The following is a 27,957-nucleotide window of genomic DNA, read 5'->3' on the forward strand; positions in this document are numbered from 1 at the left end:
AAAAATATAACCCCACACTGTCAAAGAAACAGATTGAAATACCTGTTGTATCATCTCTGTTCATGTCAAGGAGGCCAAATTAGTAAGTGTTTTAATAAAAAAGTAATGTTTGTGCTGGGCCTATTTCCAAGAGTTATAGAGTTTCAGGTCTGTTTTATACACGTCAGAAACTAAAGGTCCTCAACCAGCTCTGAGAAAACTGCTCTGGCTGGTGAACTCACCTTCATAAATAAGTGTGGGGGTGCATCAAAATGTCCATCCTGTTTCTTTGTAATATCTACAAGGAACAGAAGTGCAGAATTACTCAAAGGCTTTGTTAACGGACCGGACAGTACGTTTTTCTGAGGACGTTAACTAGTACAATGCAATCATTGGTGTGCGAGGCCCACGGTTTATAAGGCTGCCATGAAAATCTGGAGGACATAATCCATCTAATTCCCTTATTGACTTCTACCCAAAATACCTCTATTATACAATTAATAAATCATAAATGATTGTGTTAAGTGACAGTACTGCTTAAGTCAGACTTCTCTAAGCTAATACTGCCCACAAAGACAACCCCAAACCACAAAAATCTTACCAGATCTTTTAAATCTGTGTCCTATACTGCGAGACCAACCGATATGATGAATGAGCGGACTGTACATATGGCACCAGAAGTCATCAGTTTTGTCTTCACTCTCTTCATACACCAACCGTAACCGTCCCCCAATGACACTTTCCACAACCGCTACCCTTGTTCGACAAAGGTGCGTTTTGTCAACGACTTCTACTCGCATGGAAGTTTTGAACGGGTACTGCATGCTCTCTGACACCTTAAAGTAACAGGGGAAAAAATAATCTGTAACAATATACTCTTTTTCCTTTGTCATCTGTCTTCTGCTATTAAACCACAGTATCAAAGCACTTTTCATTTAATTCAAGTACTTGTTAATCAACCTGCGAAAAAGACACAAATTATTTCTCTTATATTTCATTGTACAAAGAGAAAAATGAAATGTTTCAGAAAACTAAGTAGAACAGAACCTACAATACTTTAATTGTATGAAGTACAATACAATTCTCATAGGTTAAAGGAATTTTCCATTGACTTGATGAAAATTTGTGCCATTGTTAACAATGGATAATTACCTTGAGAAACAATTTTACAAAAAATAACGCCCAGCTGGCCCCTCATAAACACGTTCCTTCACAATATACCAAAAAGAAAGAATGGAAATAGACATTAATCTGCCTGTGACAACACATTCTATTTAAAAAAAAAAAATCATTATCTGTCACTTGTCATTTCCATTATGAACTCCCCCAAAGTGTTGAGACCTCGCCAATTTAATTTGGCTGCCAACTGCACCAGTTTTTAAATAGCAATGAACAACTGCAGAAAGGTGGGGTTTGTTTGTGTGTTTGTTTTTTAACGTTGGATGCAGTGTAAGACAACAATACAATAGTCTCATATTCCTGCTAAAAGCTGTGTACCATCTCACAATATAAGTAAACTTACAGCACACTATAGAGGCAGCTGCCACACTTAAAGACGTGACTTAAAGACAGCAAAAAAATCTAGCCCAGAGCAGATGAAAAATATTAACATTCAAAGTACATACTTTATTGCATCTAGATATGTGCTATATTAACAAATTTTGTTCAGTTTCTTGAAATAGTACATGATAAAAACCATTCCTGAATTACAAAAAACAGTTTTAGTTTTTCTTACATATCACAGGGTAGCTTCTTAGAAAGTTTTTTTTTAATTAGGGCATTTTAAAATTAAAATAGACTAGCTAGTTTTTAAAGAAACTCTCCGCTAGAGGAAACGGTTTTCCAAATACGTACTGACAAGCACGGACATAAATGGAGAAGAGAGATTCCAAGGAAAACTGTATTTAGGGGGAGAAACTACTGTATCATCTTCACTACAAAAGGAGCTATTGTGCCGTTGTAAAATACTTCAGTTCTTCACATTGTGCTGCAATTTTGTTTATAGTATATCATTGATATTGCATCAGCCTTACCTTCTGAGAAAAGTCAGGAGGAAGTGTTTTGGCACCAGTAAGTCGTTTCACTAGAAAAGCTTTCCAGTTTGTGTATTTGTGTTGGATGGCTGTTGCAAATGAAGGGGAAAAAATAAGCCACTGATTTTTAATTGTGTCCGTTAGAGACAATATTAGAGTCTGGAATATGTAAAGAAGAAATCCCAGATGACTGTTAAAAAGCCTGGATTACAATAATGACAAAAACTTATTTAGAAAATGAATGCTACCCAAGAGTCAGTTTATGGGTATGTCAGGGCAAAGAATCCAATACCAAAATATAAATAAAATCAGTGCACGTTCACACCACTGATTAGGTAACCGCTTCCACTTCCATCTTAAAAACTTTAAGTTGCATGAGATGGGCTACTCCAAGAAACACTTTCAGCATCAGTCAAGTCCTTATTTTCCCAAAAGTTAAAACGCTTTATTTCATGATTATTGAAAGAGTTGATATGGTAAAAATATACTTTGATATCCGAACCATGAGCCAATTTAGTTTAATAAAGACAGACATTTATATAAATCAGTAAGGTCACTATTTACGTACTTCGAGGAGGGACTAAAGGCTTCCCACTGGTTGCACACCAACCAACTGGGTGGATGTCAGATCCACAAACATTGCACCAGAAGTCAAGACTTGAGTCATTTTCAAAGCCTTCGTATCTTAGCAGAGCATTGTAGCCTGAAAGAAAGCAGCCCCGTTTAAAAAAACAAAAATTAAACAATTATCTAGACTAGAACTTTTTATAGAACATTATTCTTACAGCATATTTCTGCACATTGTTAATGCACAGAATTGATTACTTTGATAAAAATGTGCATGCGCTATCAAGTAAGTCAAATTTAATTAAAATTCAAATTCTTGAACTATAAACCTTTAGACGTTTTATGTAGGAGGACAAAACTAATTACCCAGAGTATCTGCCTTTTCATATCTTAGCTATGTGACCTTGAATATTTAACTTTTAACCAAGTGACTTGTATAACGAGGCTTGCTTACTAGCTATTAGACCATTTCCTATCTCCTCACTTTGCCCTGTTCTTAGGTACTCTTAGGCAATTTTAAGAAAAAAAACAGGCATCCTCAAGCTTCCCTGAAGCCTCTTCAAACCAGTGGAACATAGCGACAGTGCTAACACATATAGAGCCAGTGCCAGTGTTCTACCAACCAGGTGGCCACTGACTAAATTGTTACTATAGCTCCCTTCACATCGTTATTTTGATTATTTTAAGAACTTCAACTAAAATATAGTCACCTGCTAATTTTACAATTCCAGCTATCCAGAAGACTTTGGTAGGTAGGCTGCAGTCAGTGTTTGGAACCTCCACTCGCACTCCTTCTGAGATGTCACCCCAGCATGTCCCCATAGGTGCCTGTCATTCAAGGTAGGGGGAAAAAGTCACCAGCCCACCATAGGAAAATACCGTCTTTTTTTGTTATATTAGTGTTTTACAAGCAACTTTAAGACAAAACAATTAATACCCATGATAAGACACAAGCATATGCTTCGAAAACAGTCTGTGAAAACCTAGTTTGGTTTTGATTTGAAGCTCATGTGTAGTGCTGTAATTGTACACAGTTGTTACTGTGTATTTCCTGCAAAAACTACAGGATTCTAAGTTTAAAAATCTGTAAAGCACAAGCACAAATTGCAAATACTCACAGGTCAGCTTTATTCTACTATGTTTCAACTAGGTGCAAGCTACCGATTTTCGTTGAGAGTGCTGTAACTGCTCTGCAATTCTACTTGAAAAAATCTTTACATTCTGTAGATCAGAAACATTCCTGAAAAAATGCCTAATAGTTACTTCTTGAATCTATTCTGACAATTTATTATGGCGGGGGGGTTCATCATCCACCAGTTCACATCCTCTCAGAGGAACAGGCTTTCATATGACCCGCAAAAAGAATAGACAGCAGAGTGACACCTTTGTAACAAATGCCAAAGGAAACGCACAGCCAGGTTCCCCACACGCAGTTCTGACGGCTTAGACTAATGTGTTAGTAGCAATATGAAATACAAGCTTGATGAACTATTAAGGATTTGAGGAAACAAGTTACACTCAGTTCGCTGTCTCAAGAAGAACATTGTGTTGAACAGAGCACCATGAAAAGACAGGCAGAGATGGTATTGTTGAGATACCAGAAATGCACAGTGCCAAAGAATCTCAAACCTTAGACAACTGAAATTACATTAGCAACAAAGCAAAAAAATGACTGAGTCTACATTAAACTAGAGACCACCAAGAAAATTTGGATTTGAGGTATTTTAGAACAACGGTCATATCGATTTTAATGTTTTCTGAGAAAAATAAATTCTAAGCAGTTCAGAGAACATCCAGGTATCACAGGAGCAATCGAAGAGTCCTCTGGTCAGCAGCACAGCGGGTGGTTTGTGTTCTAAGGCTGTGTCTCATTGACAAAGCTCTTTGCAAGCACGGGGAACCTGACAGCTCAGGGGCAACAGCCTCCAGCTTCGCAGAATTTTGGCTCAGAGCTGCCAGCGAAGCAAGTTGGGTTCATGCTGAGTGACTGGAAATAATGATACTGGGATTCTGCTGCCAATCAGCAATCGCCAGACGGCAGCACTAAATGCAAAAATGTATCTTAATGAGGGACACCCCTCACTAATAGAAATATTTGAGTCTGGGCATGCAAAACTTAAAACTAGTTTTAACTATTGAAGGAAAAATAAGTTACTGCAAGTATGCCAGTTTCTTATTCTTGAAGCCTGGTCTCTTCATGTTCTGCTATGTCTCATCTACACCAGCCTAGACTGCAGAGCTCTTTTCTGCCATCTCACAGACAGAGAGAAAAAAGCAACTTGAAAGATGACAGCTTATTTTCACACACAAAATATGCAGATACAGCTTCTTAATCAAGTCTTATTACATATTCGCTCTCATCTCTAAATTGCTATGTGTAGCTTTTTGAATTGAACTGGGGAAATAAACTTCTCAAAGTGCTTATTTTAGTAAATCTTGTTGCCTTGTATAGAGATATAGATGAGGCCAACCAATAAAAAAATAGCTGTGCTGAATAATTTCATAATCCAGCTGCACTTAATTGAAATATATTTTACTGCCTGCTCATCTATTCAGTTGATTCAGACAGAAAAGTATATTGAAACACTTCATTTCACATGGACTGGTAATGGAAATGTCACACTTATTTCTAGAGCGTGGATTGGTATAGAGGAAAATAGCAGAAAGTTAAATTTGTCCTTGTCTGTGAAAATATTGGTTCTGCTAGTTCTCCTACACCAATCCATATGGCTCACCCTTTAGAAGAAGGAAGCCATCCTGTGTAGCATGACTATTGAAATGCCTGATAACATGACTGTCCTGAAGTGATGGTTTACAGTATACCTGCTATACTGCACCAGCTTTTTGTTTTGTTTTGGTTTTTCCTCTCCACTCATTATGAACATTCTTAAGCAAGGAAGACTGGATAAACCAGGGCTATAACAGCCATCTTCCTTCATGTCTCCTCTGTCTTCATCCGATTAATCAATCAACATTTGCACAGCGCTTTGTCAAACACAAAGCACTATGTAAGAGTCAAATCTTATTAATCTGCTGGCTGGAAGGGTAACTCTGACGTCTGGATTGGCATAGTGCGAACTAGCAGAACCATAATTTACAGGTAAGAACAAATTTACCTTTCAGACTCTTGACGAAGAGATCCACTTCGTGTCACTCCCAAACAAGATCTGGTTCATCGCTTCCTGCTCCAGGAGATGACCTGGGAGGGTTTCTCTGGGAGCAGCAGCTGCCTCCTCTGCAAGGGAAGGTGCCATCAGGAAGGTCCCATTTGAGACGAGCACCTCAAGGCTCAGCATCCCCACGACTCGCTGAACGAAGATTTCGTGGGTTAAATAACTGGCTTCTAAAGGTTTGGATGGCACTGACATTACCATTAAAAGCCTGGTTCAAGTTTCAAGTCTGAAATCATGGCAGAGTCATGCTACCGATTCCCAAAGTGTAAGGATGCTGTGCTGAGACCTTGCGTGTGAACGGTACCCCCACAGAAGGTGATGCCAGAGAGGACAATGTGCAAAGGGGCTCGAAATGACAAGTTTGAAACAAAGCACTGCCACCTGGTGTAAAATCCTGGAAATGCTCCCTTAGAGCAAATTATTTATTTAAATAACAGAAGAAAACAGGAGAATATTTCTGCTCAGAATAAAATTAAACTGGAAGAAAGACTGAAAAGCTTTTAACTTCAGAAAACGTGCATCTCACTAGCACCAGAGTGGAAAAGAATAATTACTATTAATTGTGCATTAAGTTGCACGTTGAGTAGCACTGACAAATGACTCAAAGTACCGTATTTGCTTTCACTTCTAGGAATGGTTTGAGCTACTAAAAGCAAATACAGAAAAAATTGAAAACCATCTAGAAGAAAATGAAATTGGAATGCAGGTTAGCAATGAGCATATTACATGCCATTAAGCTATAACACAATATTAAAAACATTAAATTAAGAGTTTTCCTCCCTGCATCAGCTACTGCTGTGTGTCTGATTACTGCAATTCAACAAAAAGAAAAAGCTGCGAGGGGCACAAATGGTAATACTAGCTTTGCCACAGAATTCCTCCATGACAAAAAGCAAAGCAGCTTCTCTATCTCATCTTCTGAGCTGAAAACAGACATAGTTCCTCTATTGCTAGTGACTATCATCAGTGTTACTCAACACTGAAGTCTGGATTGAAAGTAACAGGGAAGTACAAAAGCCACATTAAGGGCATCAAAAGACTTTGAAATTAATCCTTCTCATACACAGAAAGATGTAAGAGAGAACTTCAAGATGTAAATGTTTTAATTCTAAAATGTTACTCTTTTAAATTGAAGAGGAAATAACTCCCCAGACAAAAGAAAACAAACCAAACAACCAATCCTGATCTGGGAAAATTACATTAGACCTGAAATACTCAATTATGCCAGGTTATTAAAAAAGTTAATCACTAAGCCAAATCCCACAACTTATAATTCCCTTGAATTTACTTAATATTGATCCCAATGCTCCCTATCAAACATCCATCTACATACACCCAGTATAACCAGATAGACATCTAGAAACAAATTTAAGGGTAGATGTATCACGATTTCACTGTCAATTCAAAACTTGTGTTTTGAATAGAAGCAGCTTTATATATTCAGTCTCACAGACACACATAACATGTATGGAATCCATAATATGGATGGTAAACAAACATTAAGTAATGCAAAGTTTTATGAATCAAAGCAATATAGTACACAGAAAAAAATAGCAATAATCTCTCCAGACAGACAAAAAGAGTTTCTTGTAATTATCAAAGGAGAGTGGGAGAGAGCGATAAGGATCTAACAAGAAAGTACTAATGCATTTTCAGATTTCAGATTCTGACTGGTTTAAATAATACAATTTTCAAAGAAATAATTACAGTCAAACCAAATGCAAATCGTGTCCTTATAATACTAATGTCCCCCAAACCAGTAGAAAGCTCCAAAGCAGATTGCAGGAGTTGCCCTTAAAATCAGGCATAGCAGCACTGTTGCCATGTAGCTTGTGAACATATTCAAGGTAAAATATGAACGCAGTACTGTATCTGTTCACTTAATGAATGAAGCAGCAAGAAAGGGAGACATAACTCCTTTCAGAGAATGTTGTAGCATAATTTACAGGTGACCAAACTATTGCAGCTGTACCCTAATTCAAGATGCTGTACATCATGAAGCATTTCTTGTTGTAACAGCACAGCCCACATTATCAAACAGAACCTTTTGATATGGACTTACAACATTACTTACTACAGCATGGACATAAGCGTGAAAGGAAACTGCAAACGTGCTCGCTTAAGCACGTGGAATTTGATACAAGTTCACCAAACTATGTGATGGAAGGCTGGGTTCTGGGCAGCCCCCGAGCATAAAGGGGGCTATTCACAAAGTGCCAACTGCCCAGAGCCCTCAGCTCCGACGGATTTATGAATCAACAGGGCTCAGCATGAACTCCTGAAGCGGACAGAAAAATACGTCTCTCTTCTCCCTTATGGACAACTTCCATAAAACAAAATGTTTTGACAGCAATTTTCATCAGATCATTTTGAGCAAAATAGAACTTTCATAAGATGGAACACTTCGAATTGCCAAATGAAAAAAAAATGCTGAGAAAACACTTCCTGTCAGAAAGTTTTTACTTAAGAAATTACTCATAATACTTTAAACAAGATCAGGTAATTGGAATTTAACACATACATTAAAGACAGATGCTGCTAAATATCTTCCTCATCTCCTAATTACATTCTGTAATGACTGAGGACTTTGTCTGGAATTTTTGTAACTCTAATACAAAGAAAACCAACCTCTTTAATTTCAGATTTATAAAAAGCCATCATTTTCCTCCATTTCAACACCACCTGGCAGCATGACGGATAGAGAACCTGACTAAAAACTAAGAAAAAACATCCCAGATCCAAATATGTAACCAAAAGATCAGTTTGACATAACAGAGCAAGCCTGACTCAATCTAAGAAGCCTTTTGAAACTTTTTCTAATGCTGCATGACCTGGTTGGCTTGGTCCTTTGCAGCACATTTGATAGATTTTGTGCCTTTAATTTGAGAAAAAATACTTCAGACATGTTTAAGAGTCCTCCTTTTACTTTTTAGTTTGCTTATGAGGGCACGTATGATGACAGCAACTGGTAGTGTTTAGGATGGTTTTAAAGGACAGATGAAAACAAACATATATGTCTAAAAACAAGTCATATTAACACAGTTTACAATATAAGTTTCATAGTCCAAGGTTACAAAACAAACTTGCATAGGAATGTTTTGCAAAAATGAATTGAAGAATCACCACGGACTCTCACGCACACAAAGGGACAACACTTTATTAAAAAATACGTACGTGTTTAAAGCAGGTAACAGGAGCTGCTGTAAAGCTATTGCTATTGATGTAGTTACCCCAGCTGAAGCCTTCCACAGGGACAGCTGCAAAGAGGAAGGTATTTTGTTTAGGAAGCTGCTAATGAGCCACAAATCTTGTATTACCAAGGATTTGTTTCAGCTGTTTACATGGCATTACCTGCTTTAGTCTTTGCCTGGTTTTGTAAAGTTGCTTGGTACTGAGCATATGCTGCTAATTTAGCCACTAAGGGTTGTTTTTGTAGAACTTTAGCCTTCTTTGTTGGAGGTTTACCCTAAAACAAAAAAAAGCTAAGTAAATAAAGCCTTTCTAAACACCCACTGGGAAATTTCCATAGGTGTAGCATATTTCTGGTACATTTAACTAAAATTAGAACACCACAGAATAGAAGTTGACTAAGTATCACAAAACTACATGTAATATTAAATAAAGTTAAAAACCAGTAGCAAAGAACGTCCAAAAGATGGCTTTTGTACTAGTATTCCAACTTGAACAGCATTATAGATTCATTGTTGTTTACCTGAAAAATAGATATCTTTTAAAAGCAGGTCAAAAGGAAGAACTTTAAATCTCATTTATACCAATGCAATTTCTTGGCATTTGTTGCAGTGAATTTGAGATAAGACGTAATATTTCCTGACATTTCTATCTCTTTTCTTGAAGGTTACAAATATAACTTCATGATTGCTTGATTAATATTTTAAGTGAACAGAACAAAACTCTTTTTGGAAATCTGTACAGTTAAGAAAACCCTCAAAACCAAACCACAACAATGCTACATAAACCTTTACACCCTCTAAAGACAAAAAGTATCTTGGGTATGAGATGCATGGAATTTCGAGTCACTACATATGTAGACTGTACGTTTTCTTGCATAGAGTCTCTGCAGCAGAAACGAAATAAGGAGTCACTATTGTCTGGAATTTGCTCTGCTGAACAAAGTAATTTGTTCAAGACTGATACAGTTTTGAGTTTTGGCTTACAAAAGTCACTCGTGAAATTTTTATATATGTTAAGAAACTTGACTTATCTTAAAACATCATGCAAGTTTTACAAAGGTACATGTTTTACACATGCTATAGTAAGTATAGAAAGAAAATGGTGTCTGTACCGCTACCTGAAGTCTGGCCAGAATGCTGGCCTTCTTGGAGTTCGATGAGTAGCTTCTAGAGCACGACACACTGCAAAAGCGTTTTGTTTTAGAGTAAAAAGCGTCACGGACACCAACCATTCCACACATCTCGCATGTAGCTAGACAGAGGAGAGAAAACATCAAGTGTCAAGAGTGTAATCGAGACCTCAGTAAAAATCCAGAATAAAGACGACCAAAGGAAGGTCCTGTAGGTGGCACCACCAAACAGTTGCTTAGAGTTTGAAGAGACTTGCACAGAAAAATAACTTAAAGTAATACCACGAGCGTCAGTGAAACACTAAGAACCTCAAGTTCACTGGTGAAAAAGTGGCTTTTTCTACTCTCTATTAATTTTACTGCTGGTAGAAGTGAATGACCCAGCTAAATCAGTTTAAGCTGATTTTTGTGGTTCTCAAGGAAACGTCTGCTTTGAATTGGGGTCTGCCAATCTTGATATCCTCTAAATATTTAATACTTCCAAGCTGAAATAAAATCAGAACTCTTCTTTGATTCATAAATTAGTATCCCCAAAGTACCCTAGGCCACCAATATTCTCTTCTAGCTGGAATCATATGCTTCGGAGGCTATAGCGTCACCCACAGAGTTGTTTCGTGATGAATATGAGTTTGTGACCAACTTATGCCAATGCGATAATACCAAGATTCTACCCAGAGAGAGCTCTACTAATCACTAATGATTTTGGCTAAAATATTTTTCCCCAATGATAAAAACACTCTTCCTTTTGTTTTTTCAATTTTTTTCCCAGTATTCTCCAGCTCAGAGCTGGTGGGTGGTGAACAGGTACACACTAACAGACTTTATACAGTAGCAGCAATGAACTTTTCTAGTATAGGAAGAAATGTATCTGAATATATTGTATATATAGCATAAAGGGTAGAGAGAATACATGCCCAAGCGTAGAGAGAACACATTGACATTTTCCTCAAATAATAAAGGCAATGTACATGAGAACATACACATACATGTGCATATATGAACACCACACATCTGATGGGAGGGCAGATGTTCCCATGCTATTTCTTTCCTTAGAGAAGGATTCAAAATTTACCTTATTTCAGTTTAGCAAAAACCAAACAATTTTCCTGCCCAAAACCAAACCAACCCAAACCCTTCAGCTGTTCTGGTCCATTTTCTATCAGGACCAACATGTGGGATTGGATCCTCACAACTCACAGCACGGGCTGAAAAACATAAATATCAAGCTCTTTGTACCCATGCACCACACACTTACCCATGCCAGACTTGCCATCTGGATAAGTATAGACCTGTCCATTATTCTTTATGATTGGGAGACTGGATGGCAAAGGAGAAACCTCCTCTTCACTCTCTTCTGAACTGGAGCTGCTGCTCGTGTCCTCACTACAACTATCATAACCGTCAAACATCCCGAATGAATCGCGTCTTTTCCTTTCTGCTCGTGAAGTATGTTCTGTCTAAAAATTAAAGAAAACAACCAACCAACAAAAACCCCAAAGAACAGCAGAGCATTCTGAATGCAAATATTTCAAAGTCAAGTTTCAAAAGCTTCAAAAGTCAAAGTCAGCCTTCAAAAGTAGATGTATTAACCAACTGCTCTATCAGGACAGAGATATGAGCCATATATTGCCAATTAACTTAATATCAGTAGAGTCAAAACGAGCCAATTTTTGGTATTGTGATATACAGGAATAAAAATCTCTCTCACGATCCACTGCGAATACACAGTAGCAGTCCATACATTTCCTTTTCTTGGTATCTTCAGAGTTCATTAATCGTGACATGCTGAATAATGACAGGCACACAGATCTTACATGCAAATGAGCACATTCCAGATGGCTGCAGCCAATTTCACTAAAATTCATTCATTTGAGAAAGCTGGGCAGAGAAAAGGCAGTTCAATCAAGAGGGCACTATTCCCCAGGACCAGAAACCAGAGCGGATCTCTGCTCTCACTGCCCCGTGGGGTTAGCGATAAATCAGCTTCCCCGTGATTCACTTTCTCACGTGTGGCACAGAAACACCTCTCTACCTCACAGGGATATTCTGAGGATTAATACATTAACAATTATGAAGAGCTCAGTTACTATGGCAATAGGGTCTGTATAAATGCTAAAAGATAGAAAGGTGACTAATTTGCTACTGTCATATACAAAAACTTGTTATATAATAGAGTTTTTTCCTATAACCAGAAAATCCGGAGGTCAAAAAACCCCATACAATTTTGAACAGCATATAACAGGTCATTTCCAAACACATTAAAGAAGTATAAACAATAGATTAGCTGATGTCTTTTTTCTGCTGCACATCCAATACATGCATTTTAATACAGTGACAGTTTTCACTTTATAAATATCTTACACAGCTCTAGTGAAGCAAGGCTATTGCTATGTGAGCTGACCTCATTAAGCTAAAAATACAATAAATTTCAAAGTATTTTCATTATCCTTAACAGTATCCACTAAGTTTGAGGGGAAGTAACAGATTAAGAGAAGACAAAGAAAAATTCTACAATGGAAGCACAAGTTTGGAGAAAGAAGTACAGCCAAGAAAAAAAGAATACTAAGAAAAGCTTTACCTCTACTTCCTCTTCCAAGAGATAATTTTATTTTAAAGTCATTGCAGATAGAAAAATAACAGCATGTGATCAGACTTGGCCTTCTTAAATTGCATTTGGATTCATAGCTTTAAGATTTCACAGTAATTCCCCAAATCCCTTTCCTAGAGAGTATATGCCTGAACATCTTTATTGTTGGATCTCATCCGAGCCTTTTTCTGCACTGCTATCCCTTTATTATAATATCCTCTATTCTCCTCTGCAATCTGACTAAATCCTATTATGGAAGGATATCCTTATAGTTAAAAGGGAAAACTGACTTCCACGCTGACCCAATCCTAGAACTCAATAAGAAAATAACAATTAAAAAAACCCACAACACAACTTGCACAAAAACCAGTAAGCACAAAAGGTTATGCAATAAGGTGAACAAATTTAAAGGACTAAAAGCAGCTTTGAAACAAAAAGTCAGTGTAATGTTAATTACGCACATGTTCCTCAGTGAACAATTCAAAATGATGTTAAAACCAACCAAAGCCTAGGATGGGGCATAACTTGACATTTCCTTGGAGGAACCAGCATCTGCCAGAAGTAGCTGGGGTAACGGTCACAGTCATTAACCACTGAGTGATGGTAGAACCAAAGCTCATCCTGACCTGCACTGGGAACACCTCTCACCTGGGCACTACTACTGATCCTACTGGCCAACAAGAGGCAAGATCAGTTATCTGTGTGTGCACGTGTGTGTAGGTGAAGGCAGAAGTTGAGCACAACGTTGCCATGGATACGGTGTTCTGCGAACAGCGGCAGTAATTTACAGCTCAGAACATGAAGACTCATCATCTTCTTAGATATTTCACAAACTTCTCAATGCCTCACAATATTTAACTTTCCCTGACCACAGCTTCAGGTAAGGAATCAAAAGCCACACCATATTCCCAATGGTAATGCCAGAACACCTTGACACCTTTTATTGTCATAGGTGGATATTAGTGGCGTCTCGGAGTACGTGGGCAGGATCTTCCTCATTCACTCACCCTCCATCAATCAGCTGAGCTGGTTTCACTAAGAGATTAGGGCCTCATCCCACAAAAAGGAGAACTTGAACCCTTTAGCTGCAGCACAAGGCAGTCTCAGAACATCTTTTCTCCATTCCAGCCTGGAGGCCTCGGGCCCCACAGGGCAGTTCTGCTCTGCCCAGCACTGTGCTGGCTGAGATGTGAAATGCTGGAGCGGCTCAGAAGGACGAGAAGCGCAGGCCGGTCCCAGCGCCTCCAGGAGAGCAGCTCTCCAGCCAGCTCTGCCCCATGGCAAGGGGGGGACAGAAGAATCGGGGGATGAAGGACCAGCCGCATGGAGGGAAGTCAGAGCACTGCGTGCAGTTGCGACCTTGGTTACCGCAACAGTGCGGCTGGCTCGTTTGGTTGGTGGTTCTTTTACATCACATACGTTTAAAACCTCAATATTACTGCCAACCCCTCTTTGACAAAATATCCACAGGTGAGAAAGAAAACGTTTTCACTTTATGGAAAGTTGGGCCCTCCACTAAGAAAATCATCCTTCAGCATCACACAGGTTCCTAAATAGCAATGACCAAGTTTGTGGAGTTTAACCACGCTGTTGAAACAAGTCTCATATATCACCTTTCCATTTACTTCATATTGGGCCAAACTGTCACAGTTCAAGTTATGAGCAATTCAAAACAGCAGCTTTGCTTGTTATTTTAAAATAATACCATAGTTTTTTTATAAAACATTTTAATCCAACTTTTTGCCAGAAGATAACCATGTCTGCCAGATAATTTTTGTAGGACATTCTTAATGTTAATTTTTAGTTGTTATCTGGATTATAATTCTGAGCAAATTACTCAAAAGATCTTTTGTGAGACTCAGAAAAGATACAGTTTTGCAACAAAAAAAAACCATTATGTACTTAGTGTGCAGAAGGAGGTGGAAGTTAGGGAAGAAGACGTGCCAGTACCTATGCTGGAATTTTGCTAGAGCAGATCAAGACATTTCTATTTTGATAATAAACACCCCTAAGGTTCTTTTTAACCCACGCTGAGACACAGCACTTATAGAAACAAGCGAACAACATGTGGAATCTCTGACAAGCCTTCCTGCAGAAGTCAGGGGTCCTATTTTTTTGCAAATCCTAACATCCGAAACAGAAAGCTGAGGTAGAACTCTGAACTCAAAGGTCAAAAACGGCACCCTGACAAAAAGGACAACTCCATCACTAATAGAGTCTGCTTGTACATTAAACAGAAGCAATGCACACACAAAAGAACACGACAAACTTTCAGGCATACTGGCTAAGGCTTATTTTCCTAATGAGATTACTGGTTCCTCAACAGGAAAGATTTTTAGAGCCACACAAAATCTAGCATAAGCGGGACTGGCGAATAAGCCTGTATGACTATTTGCTTGGGGGTTTTCTCGCATACTTTTCTTTATTGAAGCGATGGGTGGAGAAAGGAACTCTCAAGAACTCCTTTCTTATTCTGCCCAACTTCCCATTTTCCTGTTCTTCCTCTCCTCCCTGTGAATACTTGGCAGCAACGTATTTTTGAGAAATACTCTTAATTAACTATTGCACAGGGCAAACGGTACAGTAAAAGAATATAGTTAAGGAAACTCCTTTCCCTAAAAGGAGGATGGCAAATCTATACAAATATGAAAAATAACTAGTTTCTCACTCAATTAACGTATAGTCATATATACATACAGTTGAATTTGGTCACCACATTACAGCATACATTCTCTGAGCATAATAACTACTCTTTCTGCATAAAAAATTGGTCACAAAGGGCAAACAATGCATGGCCAAAACACAACGTAAAACAACTTAGTATCAATTAGACATCAAATACTTACTCAGGAAATTGCTTTAGTGTCTTGACTAGGCTCAATTATTGGCAAAATTTACATGAAAGTGCTTCGAAGGTGAAAGCTTGCTACAAAAAATACCCCATTATTAAGTAACCAAACTCCTTCCCCCCAGGTGCATCCAAGTCAAAGATGGATGACCCACAACAGTCACAGAAAGGTTTCAAACCACTCAAAATTGTTGTTGTTACTACTGATCAATTTGGTGTTCAGAAAAGCAGCAATTTGGAGCTTTGAGTACAGGAGCTATAGCTTAACAAAGGCACCTATACAAGAGGCGTCACTTTCTATACTCAGATCCAAACCCCAGAAATGTGACAGAAGTTCAGACAGATGGTATCTGAGGCCAAGGTCAACAATGAGGTCACCACAACCTTCGAGTGTGATAAGATACATTCACTTTACTCACATATCCTTAACAGATCATGCACTTCCCATAGTACATTTCCACGGTGGTATTACATTTGATGCACAGCTTTTGTTTTGAAAAGTTCATTAATGTTTCATGCTACAAGCTTAGTTTTAGCTCTGGATGTTGGTATTAAGGAAATAAGACGATGGAACTAATTTATTGCAACTCTTCTGAATGTAAGCTGGCCAAAATAATTTAGTGTAGTAATACGAGCTTGCCCCCTGTGGAACTGAAGTCTAATTGTGCCTCACAGCATGACAAAAAAAGAAAATTCAAACACGGTATCAATTTAAAGAAAACATACTTTCAGCTTTCATTAAAAACAAACAAACAAAAAAACCCCAAAGCTAAACACCTTGGGATTCCTGGAAATCATAACCAACCAAACTTACTTTTTTATATAAGCAACTCACCTCTATCTGGAAATGTGCCTTCCACTCTTATTATAAGTAAAATCTCTGCTGGAAAATTACAGAAATGTTTTTTCCTGTCTCTTCATTTGCTATGTATGACAGCATTTTGTCTGAAGCCAGTTTCTGCTGTGTGCCAATGGTTTTGTCCATAGCCTCTTCCCCAGGGGTTTTCACACAAGAGGGGAGACTCTTTCATAAAAAAATATATCAAATTAGCAGGCAATTTTGGAGGGGGGTTGTGATGATTAATATGAGAAATATCTGAGTTTCGAGAAAACTGAAAATCTGTTACAAACTCCTTTATGTTTCTACGAAGCCCTTCTAGGAGTATCTGGAAGAGCCAAATACTTCACTTTAAATACTGTGTTACCATAAAAAAAAAAAAAATCAATTTAAATGTAAAAAACATCCCAAAAACCACCACCAACCCCAAACCAAAGTCTTCAACAGCTGAATTCATTCCATGTGCTCAGAGCCAGATGCAGCAACATATCACACATGCCCCGATTGTACTGACTTACCTGAGAAATGAAGGTATGCAGTAGCAGTTTGCAGAAGGTATCAAAAGCCTTGCAAAATTAAATCAAATTTTAGATGGTAAGAGAAATGAAAGCCAATCAGAGGGAACTTTTGTACACGCTGTCTTTACTGCCACAGTCACCTCACTCTTTAGGGAACAGGAATGAAGAGAATTCTTACTTTCAGTCTACAATCCTTTTGCACATGCACAAGGCTACACACTCTAGAACAACACTAAACTGCTCTTGTGGCATAAACAAAAACTTCCATATAGGAGAGTGGAAACAATGAGTAAAGACTACCAAGTTTGATTGCTTTTTTAAAGGAACATATTGGTTTAGTTCACATGTTATGCTCCAGATTAGACTCTCACAGCCTTCCTGTCCCACTCCCTACAAGTCAAAATCAGACTTATAAATGAATACGGCAAACAAGTAAATGCAGGTCCTTAAGCCTGCAAAATAATCTTAATTTAAAATACAGAAAACCGCCCTACAGCTGTCGGTTTTATCTGGTTTTAGATGTGAAAAATCACAATGGCTGCCACACCCACATCTTAAATCCTTATTTTAAAATTAATTACTTTTCCACATGCAGCAGTTTTTACCATAATCAGCATATGCTTTGTATCCTTTTAGTAGGATTTTTTTTTTTTTTAAGTCACATTGGACAGAAATCGCTACAGTTTAAACATTTCCAGCAACAACCTGAAAGTGAAACTGGTTTCACAGGTTTACTGCTCCTCACATTAAGAACAAAGTCAAAATATGAACAGCCATAAAAATTATACAGAGGGAACAACTGGATGCAAAGAATCCTGAACTTTTGAAGTGTTACTATTAAAGAATACTCTATAGCGCTTGAAATGAGCACGACTGGAAAAGTAAACCTTAAAGGCTTTAACTACAAGAGGAAGTTGCTGAAAAACCAGCACTTATGTGGACCACCAAGAGAAGTGTGTCCGAGTGCGACTGGATTGCTAAATACGAGATAATCTAAAACTTTTTACTACCTGTCCTGGTTTAGAGTTGGGAGTTAATTTTCTTCTTAGTAGCTGGTATAGTGCTCTGTTTTGGATTTAGTCTGAGTGCTGATAAGACACTGATGTTTTAGCCGTTGCTCAGCAGTACCGCAGCTAAATCAAGGACTTTTCAGCTTCCCATGCTCTGGCAGCGAGGAGCTTCACAAGGAGCCGGGAGGGGACTCGGCCAGGACAGCGGACCCAAGCTGGCCAAAGGGATTTTCCATTCCATGTGCCATCACGCTCAGTATAGAAACTGGGGGGAGTTGGTTGAGGGGGCGACGGCTGCCGGGCACCCATCAGCAGGTGGTGAGCAATAGCACTGTGCATCACTTGTTTTGCATATTCTTCATTCATCATTACTACTATTGCTACCTTCTCTTTCTGTGCTATTCAACTGACTTTATCTCAACCCACGAGTTTCACTTTTTTTTTTTTCCTTTCTTTTTTCGCCCGATTCTCTCCTTTATCCCGCTGCGGGGTGGGGGGCGAGCGGCTGTGTGGCCTTTGGCTGCCTGCCGGGTGAAACCACAACACTCCCCATCCCGGCAGGAAGAAGAGGAGGAGGAAGGAACTCCCCCCATCCTCCCCCGATCCATCCCAGCCCCAGCGGGCCGGGGGGAGCGCAGCGCCCGGCCGGGATCACAACAAAGGGGGAAGCGCCGCTCCACGTGCCCGCAGCTCCCGTGGGGGTGACAGGGGATCATCCACCCGCCCCCGGCTCCCCCCGCACCTCCCAGCCCCAGGGGGGCTCCTCCACTCCCCTCAATAAACTTTCCGCGCGGAACGGCAGCCTCGCTCCGCACCCCGCGCTGGCAGCCCCTTCCCCCCACAGAACCGCCCCCGCTCCCCGAAAAAAGCCGGAGGGTGCCGGAGCTGCTCCCCTCCCACACAGCCCCGGCCGCTCCCGGCACACGCACCGAGGGGGATCGCTCAGCCCCCCAGCCCCGCCGCCCCCCTCAGGCGCTCGCCCCCCTCAGCGGGGCAGCCCCCAGCGCGGTCACCGCCTCCCCCCGGCTGCGGTACTCACCAGGTCCTTTGTGTTTTCCATCAGGCCCTCATGGGCAGGAGACGCCCGCTTGCCTCTGCCCCCTCCCCTCGGCTCGGCCCCCTCCGCCTGCCGCCTCCCCCTGCGAGGGGCCGGGCCCGGCGGGGCAGGAGGCGGCCTGGAAAGTTCAGCCTCTCACTCAGCCGGAGAAAGAAACCCAACTCCCTGCGCCGGAACATCAACAACATTAGCATACCGACCGTGCGCAGGCGCGGCGCCCGGCCCACCGCGCGCCCTCATTGGGCTCCCAGCTGTTTGGGGCTTCCTCGCTCGCCGTACCCCCTCTGGGAGAAACCATTCGGAAAAGAGGGGGCAGAGCGGCAGAGCGGAGGCTGGAGGATAAAAACAGCCCCGCCGCGGGTTGCTTTGCCTTTTGCTGGATGGCGACAAGGGAGGAGCGGCTGCTGGGCCGCCGAGGAGGGGCGGTTGTTGTCATCCGGGGTGCGGGTCCCCCCCTGAGAGCGTAATGGAGCGGCCCGACCGTGGGACGCGTCACGTGGAAAGCGGGGTGGGGGAGCGGGAGGAAGGCAAAGAAAGGAGGGCACGTGACAGCGTCTTGAGGGCGGGGACGTGGCCGGGTCACGTGGGCTGAGGAGGGGCAGCGGCGTGAGCCTATCACGCCCGGGGGCGGGGTAAAGGAGGGGATCACGTGGCCAGCGCGCACGTGTTCCGGTTCCGGCGACTGCGGTCTCTTGGGCAGCGATGGGGATCGTAGCGGAGGCGCCGCGGGCGGGCCCGGCAGCGGCCGGAGCGGCGCCGAAGAAGAAAACGAAGAAAGCAACGAAGAAAATAACGAAGAAAGCAACGAAGAAAATAACGAAGAAAACGAAGAAAACTATGAAGCAGTTCCAGCCGCGGGCGGACGCGGCGGCAGCCGAGCGGGAGGCGGCTCAGCAGGCGGCGGAGGAGGCGGCCCGGCGCGCCCGGCACCTCAGCGCCCTGTCCCGCCCGTCGGGCCCGGAGCGGGAGCTGGAGGAGCTGGTGTTCGGGGACAGCCTCAACGTGGAGGAGGACGAGCTGCTGCAGCGCCTGGCCGGCCCCCAGCGGGTAGGGCTGGGCCCCGCGGCCGGTCCTGGGCCCGGGGAGCGCGGGGGGCGGCGGGTCCTGCGGCCCTGGGCAGGGACTGGGGAGGGATTCGGCTCCCGGTCCCCGTCGCCGTGTCTGTCATCTCCCCGTGACTGGGCTAAACGGGCGGTTTGGTTGTTTTCAGCGTGAGGCTGCAGAGAGAAGTGCGTGGAGAGACTCCAGCGATTCGGAAGTAGAAAATGAAGCAAAAGGTCAATTGCTACCTAAAAAACCAGCCTGGGTGGATGAAGATGATGAAGCTGAGGAAAAGTAAGTTCAAGTTTGCCCGTGGGAATTACATGTCACGCTCAAGAGTGACTGTAAGTGGCTTCGGTTGGAATGATGGTCATGTTCTGTGTGTTTTTTCTCCTCTAGTGTTGATATGACTCATAAGTATAGGAAAGATTTCATGAAAAGTGATGCTGAGAAGGTACTTACTAAGAAAAAGCTAAAAAGACGACTTGAAGAACAGTGAGTTTCATTAATGTTTTTGTGGCTAACTTTATTAAGATACATTTATGTGACATTCAAAGTAACTTTTTACCTACTGCATTGCTTTGTCTTGTTTAAATCTATTGCTTCTTGCAATACAGTATTTTTAAATCCAAGATAATATCAAGAATAATAAATAAAATATGCATTAGCATTGCATAGGCTAATTTGTTTAATACTTGGTTTAGTAAATGTGTGCAAATTTCTATTCTAGGGTGTTATGCCAGAAAATTTTTATAGTGATATCTTCCTTTGTAAATAGGATGATAAGAAGATAGTAGCTAAGTATGGTATATAAGAATGAACTGAAATGTGAATGTAGTTAGATAGTAAAGCAGAACTTCAGATGTTTTTGTGTTGCCTTGGCTTTAGCAGGTATTGCTCCTAAGAACAGGGCTTTGATGTTTGGTATCAATTTTGCTTTAGATTTACATTCAGGAGATAGGCAAAACATGGAAAGCACAGTAAAACTTGGGTTTTTTTCTCCTCTTCCTCCCTTCCCCTTCTCTCACCAGGTTTCAGCGAGCTATGGGAGGAGTTCCTGCCTGGGCTGATTTAGAAAACAGGAAGAAATCCAAAAAGACTGCAAGTGATGGTAAATGATCCCATTACTATTGAAATAAATGTTAGTATGTTTCCTTCTTCATCTCCTTATAATTATTTTTTATGTTTTCTCATTTCAGTACTGTGATAACATGCTGGATAATTTGCTTTATTCCTTCTTTCAGTGTGCTTTGTTTCCATAAATTTGTGGGGTGTGATGTGTGAGTGTTTGCGTAATTAGTGTTTTCAATGTGCTTTGTTTTAATTAGGTGAGAGTGATGAAGAGAATGATCTGCTGTGCAGGACTGGCAACTTTATATCAAACTCGGAGTCCCTGCCAAGAGGTATTCTGAAGGTAAAGGCAAACCTTATCTTTCCACCTCAGTTTGACCTGTATGCATGCTGTGACCTCTTTGCTATTTGGGCAGTAAGATCATACGAGTTTCTTCTTTGTTTCTGTAACTAGAAACTCTAGAGAGTAAACAGTTGGACAAATTGGATAGTTCACCTCTTGAAAGCATGAAACAATAAATTGAGATGTATGGTTTGACATAAGAAGTATATTCTCTGAAGTAGTGTCTTGTAGGATTTTAATTTCTGGGAAGGGTGAAATTATCCCAAAACTCTGAGGCTGCTGAAATGGTCTTTGAGAAGTGACAGCCTTAAAAGAGTGTTTTTACACTGTCTCTTCTGCAGGTATTTCAGATGAGTCAGAATACAACTGGTTTTACACGGACTGTTAATTTTGAAGGCAGTAGCAAGGCTGGCTGGTTTATCTTATGTGTGCGCTGCTGCATTGAAGCAACTGACTGTGTATATGTTCTGTTTATGTCATGCTGTCTGGAAGTTCATTAGAGGGTTTGAGATCTTGGTCTTGTCAAATAAAGAGCAATTAAATTGGCTGTTTGATCAGTATAAGCAAAAATGTGCCAGTTGTGTTGTTTTTAATCTGCTTGATCTGTGTTCTAGATGAGCACCTGCTTACCTGCCAATCAGGAACGTTTTGCTAATGGAAAGCTGGTGACTGTGCAGTTTCATCCGTCTGCTCAAGTAGTGATGACTGCTGGGCATGATCGATCTGTGTCCCTCTTTCAGGTGAAGAATTTCAGTCTATGCTTTGTAAATGGCCGCTAATACGGAATCTTTTTTTGGATAAGTATATCTGAAATATACGCCTGGAATGACAGGCTTTCCTCTCTTCCTGTGCACGCGGGGTTGTAACGTCTAGTTACAGCAGAACTTGCTTGCTTAAAGGCATCTTGTTGGAAGAAATTTCCATCTGACTTCGTACCAGCCCCTTCCAGAGTGTAGGCAAACTTAGTTGTATTAGAGTTTTGAGTTGAAGTTTTGTTTTTAAAAATATTTGGTTTTAAGCTTTGCAGTGATGAGGACTAATGGGTTGTTTGTGGACTGGGAAGAGAGGAAGAGATTAATGCTTCAAACTAGTGTTCCTCAAAGTCTCTTGTACTGGCTGGTTGATATGACTTTTCTATCTAAAGGTATTTGGCATGTTCCTTAATATATTTTTGTTTGTTTGTTTGAAGGTTGATGGTATAAGGAATCCAAAAATACAGAGCATATATTTGGAGAGTTTTCCAATCTATAAGGCTTGTTTCAGTGTTGATGGAGAACAAGTTATAGCCACTGGTACCCACCATAAAATGTTCTTTGTGTATGACATGATGAGTGGAAGTATCATTCCTATAGAGAAAATAAGAGGTACGTTTTATAGTGCTTTAAGTGTCTGGGCATAGTTGAAGTTGTCCCCAGTAAGGATAGCGTATGAATTTGCTTTAAAAGAAAGTGCAGTAAATTGATGGTGGGAGTATTTTTAACTTGTTTTCAGGGGTCTTTACTCAAGTACCTTTAACTTTATTCTGTCTAAACTATTGAAAGTTAATTGTCACACATAAATAAGGTTGAGTTGTAGCTTTACTGTGACTGAGTATTGCAGAAATGAAAAGCTGAAGTGGAGTCAGGTCTTATTCATTGTACCTCTGAGTGTTAAGGAAAATAATAAATTATACCAATTTGAAGTTCTTAATCTCTTTTATTTAAAGGTGTGGAGGAAAGATTTCTCAAAAACTTCGAAGTCTCTCCGGATGGATCATTTATGCTTCTAACTGGAACTTCAGGTTACCTCCACTTGTTGTCAATGAAGGTAGTTTTTCTTCATGCTTCATGTAGCTTCAGTTTCTTGGTATCTTTTTCCTTTTGAATCTGCTTGCTTATATTCAATCTGAAAAAAAATCATCTAGCTTTCAGCTGAAATAAAGTATGAGGCATACTGTGACAGCATTCAAAATGACCTGCTGAATCATCTAACTGGAGCTTTAGGAAATTATTTTGGGGTGTCAAAGAATTTTTTTCTTGACTATACGGTTCTGTTTGGAACTGGTGGAGTTAAGGCCAGAGTTTCATGGGGTTTTTATTCTGCCACTGGAAAAAGTCATATCTCAGTGTTGTATTTCAGCTGATTGCACGAACACACTGCACTGGCGAAAGGAATGGCCTCAGAGTGGAAATGGGCATTGAGGGCAGGAGAATTACATGGCTGCTTTTTTGGGAATAGCACCAGTGCATGCTGGTGTATTGTGTTCATGAATCGTGCCATCTACTGTGATTCATAATGCAGACAGAATTTTTTCAGTTAAGTTTTTAAATGCCATATGATGGCAGCTGGATCTGTTTTATACTTTAAACTTTTAAAGGAAGTTCAGTTCTATTATATAATAAAGACCCTTTGGTGAGGGAGCGAATAAGTGTTTACTGAACTACCTGTAGTTGTACAATAATAAATTGGTCGTGGAGTTGTGCTCTGGTCTGTAGGCACTGAAAATGTTGATGCTGTTCTTTTAATGTTGGTGTAGCTAACTTTGAATTTTTGTGGGACAGGAGAATGGAAACAAATTTCCTACAGATTTTTTGGCAGAATCATTGTCACCATTGTTGTTCTTCATCCTATAGACAAAGGAACTGATTAGCACTATGAAGGTAAACGGAAGATGCACTGCATCTGCTTTCACTCCAGACAGCAGTAAAATATATAGCTATTCAAGTAAGTATTCCCTCTAACAGCACTAATGGTAATTCTGTTTAAATTGTGTAAGTTTTTATAAATCTTTTATAGTTGTAAATGAGCTAATGGTTGTCATCTAATGGGATTTATTTTACCAAAATACACAATATGTTCTGTATATATGGTTTCTGTAATCTTCTACTTTATTCTGCAACCAGAGGAAGGTGAAGTTTTCATCTGGGATGTGAGAAGCAGAAAGTGTCTACACAAATTTGAAGATGAGGGTTCTTTGGAAGGAAAGTGCATTGCTGTTTCAAAAAACAACCAGTATGTGGCATGTGGGTAAGTGACTTGGATTTGATGACTTCTTCCTATCTCATTTGGGATCTCTTTAGTAAACTTATTGGTGGCTGGTGAGAGTGTAGGAACATGGAATAAGCTTAGTTTAATAAGGTTAGAGTGGAGGTGAATAGATTAATAGACTGTTTTGTGACGGTGTTTTGTGATGTGTACATCTGAAATACTATAACACACTTAATATCGGTATCACTTCTAATATATTACTGTTGCCATATATGGGTTTAGCAGTTAATTTTGAGATCATACTGACTGAAATCTCAAGCTCTGCAGGACAAATATCAATTCAGGGTCTTCCCCCTTTTCTAGTTATCTTTACAACACTCCTGCGAGATAGCAGGTTAGCGTTGGAAAAGGTGCCTCAGCTTAAAGCCACAAGCTTGGAAGTGTGTCTTAAGTGTACTTACCAAGATGCAATTTCAGCTTGCGTATCAATTCCTTTAAAAGAGACTAGCAAGCGCTGAAGTGCAGTATGCATTTTCTTAGCCCACTATAAAAGAGGATTTTCAAGTGGACTTACTCAGTATAAAAAAATGAAAAAGAACTTTCAATTATTTTAGAATAACTAGTTTTCAATTCATGGTATGTAAGAGATGGGCTTATCCAGGCTCTTCACAGTTAAATGTGTCTCTTTATATATAATAATAATAATAATAAGCCCTCCACTAAACACTGTTATAAACTCCAAAGCAAAATTAACCTCCAAACAAAATTTTGCTACAAACTCCAGTAAGTAACTGTAAATCACATTGAATGATGGGTGGAGATAACAAGGTAATATGCATGTAAATGCTACTGCTTGGTATAATCTTTGTTAATTTCTTCTTCAGTTCAGCTTCTGGAGTTGTAAATTTGTATACTACTGATGTCTGTCTCAAAGAAAACCATCCTAAACCAGTTAAAGCCATAATGAACCTTGTTACATCTGCTACGTGTGTGACCTTCAATCCCACCACGGAAATTTTGGCAGTGGCTTCCCGTGAAGCTGATGAGGCCGTCAAACTGGTATGTTCAGGTTCTTTAGTGCAAGGGGTTTTTGTATCTTGATCAAAACTGTTCCTGGTGATATAATACGACTGGTTTCGAGCAGGTATGTGTACTCAGAACTTGCTAGACTAAGCAGATCAGGACATGTACAAGATACTGTACATTTATAAGGAAATAATATTTTTTCTTCAGGGAAATTGTTCTGAAAACAACATCTTACGCTCTAGTTTATTTTTTGTTTTTCCCCTTTTTAAAATGCCCTTATTTCAGTGCCATTAATATACCTCAGCAACAAATCTGAATTTTCAGCTGGTAACTGTAGTGGTCTTACTATGTGGTGTTTTTCCCAGCTCATTAAAAATTTCACCAGCCTTGTCAGAATTCTGCCCAACAGCAGAACTGTTGAATTAATAGGAGGATATGGAAGCCTGTTTTTACTTACTTACATGTAATCGCTTAAAAATTAATGAGTTGCAATAACTGGCTTCATAGCGCGTTCCCTGTACCTTGTTTCTCCAGTAGAACTACATGCAATAGAGTGGTGTAGGATACGAATATAACTGAATGTTTAAACTTAACGTAGACCTTCAATTTTAAATTTGTACTGTAAATTGAATTTTAGTGGCTTTTTCCTAACGGTTATAACTAATGACCTATTTTTCAACAGGTACACATTCCTTCATATACTGTATTCTCAAACTTCCCGGTGTTCAGAAGAAAGCAGATTTATCTTGCTCAATCTATGGACTTTTCTCCCAGAAGTGGTTTTTTCTCTGTAGCAAATAATAAAGGCAAAGCTTTGTTATTTAGGTACGTACCAAGAAAGGTTCATTAATCCCAGATAACCTATTTAGATTCTGTAAGATGGGGCAGATTTTTTTTTCCTCTAGTGTGGCAAGGGCAAGAAGTGGTAATAACTCAGACAGCAGTGTTTCTTTTTTTAAACTAAGTAACTTTATGTGATACTTGAAAAGCTTTGTATTTTTAATGAGAGATTTTAATGATTTATGAAGTCCAACAGGGAGAATTTATAAAAAGACTCCCAAGCAAGTCTGTAAAAAAGTGAATAAATCTTGTGATTTGGCCTTTATTTGAACTTGAACTGCATGTTATAATGGCACTTGAAGTACATCTGGCACGTGGCTGATTGCTATCTATGCCACACCTGTGTTTCAGATGAGCCAAGAATACTCAAAGTGACGCTGCTGAATCATTGTTACTTCTTTGCGTTGTTCACTCAACAGGTTACTGAAAAGTTTTTAATTTGTCTCAACTTTTCTTTAGGCTGAAACATTATTCAGATTTTTAAAAGACACGGGAGAAGATGGACCAGTTACTGAGGTAAAAGTTGCACCAGAACTGTTGACAACGTTGTCTTGTAGGAAGTTACTTTCCTTTTGCTACCTCCACCACTTTATAGATGGCAACAGGAAGTTCATAATTCTGTGTTACCTGAAACCGTTCTGCCTGGATCACTCATGCAGTTGGCTCTACGTGATGGGCAAGAGTCAGGATTGTCTTGCCAGTCTCAGCTTTTCTATCAATACTCTTACAGGGAGTTGGTAGTAGAACTAAATTCTGCTCAGTCCTGTTGAAAGCAGTTTTAGAAATCTAAATATATTTAAATCAGACTCGTAGGCAGTGTAGTTAGAAAGAGCTGTAGGTTGGCAGATACTTGGCATGATCCCGGTCATGTAAGTGAGCCCACATGAGCCTGCACCATTTCAAATTTAGATTACATAAATTACTGAAGTTTGAAGTGTAGCTTGTGCGCAGATTCAATTTTATTGTGCACCTCAACCTCTTACTGGGAAGCTGGAAAGACCTGTAGCCTTGACAGTAATACAGTACTTCTGTTTGACCCAAAATGTGTGAATGATTGGAAGCTAAACTCATTTCAAATGGGAGCAGATACATCCTCTGCGTGTTAAGCTTGCCTAAAATTTTGTGATGGCTAAATGTTTGCAAAATACTAACACCAATTTCTGTACTGATCTCTCCCCAGGTGTTGTAACCTACAAGTATGCTGACGAAATCAAACAAGTATTTTTATTTTATATGCAAGTTCAAAAATACTAATATCTGTATTTTTTAAATGTTGTTCCTTAATAAATGTACCTGATAAGTTTCCAGAGAAGTTGTTTCAACTTTTTCCGATGTTTTGTGTAAGCACATGACTAACTAGACTTTAATGGTTGCCATTCAAGATGATGTCTTCCAGAAATGCTTAAATGTCTTTATTACAAGCGTACGAAGCAGTGCTGAAACAGAAAACATTACTTTTGTGTAAACTGTAAGCTCTGCTCTGTGTGTTTAGCTTGAGCTTTTCTGTTAGCCAGATGAATTTGAGGCTGGGTTGGAAACAGCATTTTGCTGACTGGAGGAGCAAAGTGACCTGAAACCCTGGTGATGTGGGTGGTGCAGCTGAGCCCAGCTTAACAGGCCCGGTGCAGCTTAAAGAGCCTGAACTGAAAAGTGAGAAATGCCACCTGCAGTTGTGCTTCCTGCGTCCTGCGTGTCACAAACAACTGCGTAATGTGGTTTTAATTCTTAAAGGAAAGGA

General features: G+C 40.0%; 2 protein-coding genes across 6 annotated transcripts in view; one reads left to right on the forward strand and one right to left on the reverse strand.

The window, feature by feature from the left end:
- MBTD1 (mbt domain containing 1) overlaps window positions 1–19,264 on the reverse strand; it is a 29,323-nt gene extending 10,059 nt beyond the window's left edge. Inside the window, exons 1-11 of one of the 5 annotated variants that reach the window (XM_082067044.1) lie at window positions 18,914–19,264; window positions 16,344–16,532; window positions 11,329–11,530; window positions 10,056–10,195; window positions 9,104–9,218; window positions 8,927–9,009; window positions 3,290–3,407; window positions 2,581–2,715; window positions 2,013–2,101; window positions 581–815; window positions 222–277 (exon numbers count right to left, since the gene is read on the reverse strand). In XM_082067044.1, coding sequence (XP_081923170.1) covers window positions 222–277; window positions 581–815; window positions 2,013–2,101; window positions 2,581–2,715; window positions 3,290–3,407; window positions 8,927–9,009; window positions 9,104–9,218; window positions 10,056–10,195; window positions 11,329–11,482 — 1,125 coding nt within the window. In that variant the 5' untranslated portion in view covers window positions 11,483–11,530; window positions 16,344–16,532; window positions 18,914–19,264. The remainder of the gene's footprint in view (window positions 1–221; window positions 278–580; window positions 816–2,012; window positions 2,102–2,580; window positions 2,716–3,289; window positions 3,408–8,926; window positions 9,010–9,103; window positions 9,219–10,055; window positions 10,196–11,328; window positions 11,531–16,343; window positions 16,533–18,913) is intronic. The other 4 variants (XM_082067043.1, XM_082067041.1, XM_082067040.1 and 1 more) reach the window with 4 other exon arrangements.
- A 318-nt stretch (window positions 19,265–19,582) lies between these two features.
- On the forward strand, window positions 19,583–27,524 carry UTP18 (UTP18 small subunit processome component). Its single transcript, XM_082066860.1, has 14 exons — window positions 19,583–19,978; window positions 20,142–20,266; window positions 20,372–20,467; window positions 21,004–21,083; window positions 21,301–21,386; window positions 22,001–22,126; window positions 22,576–22,750; window positions 23,092–23,192; window positions 23,999–24,089; window positions 24,269–24,392; window positions 25,238–25,412; window positions 26,062–26,204; window positions 26,679–26,735; window positions 27,400–27,524. The coding sequence occupies exons 1-13, from the start codon at window positions 19,634–19,636 to the stop codon at window positions 26,701–26,703; spliced, it is 1,692 nt and encodes a 563-aa protein (XP_081922986.1). The 5' UTR covers window positions 19,583–19,633; the 3' UTR covers window positions 26,704–26,735; window positions 27,400–27,524.
- The last annotated feature ends 433 nt before the right edge of the window (window positions 27,525–27,957 follow it).

This window comes from Streptopelia decaocto (assembly GCF_964273445.1).
Source record: "Streptopelia decaocto genome assembly, chromosome: 16".
Classification (NCBI taxonomy): domain Eukaryota; kingdom Metazoa; phylum Chordata; class Aves; order Columbiformes; family Columbidae; genus Streptopelia; species Streptopelia decaocto.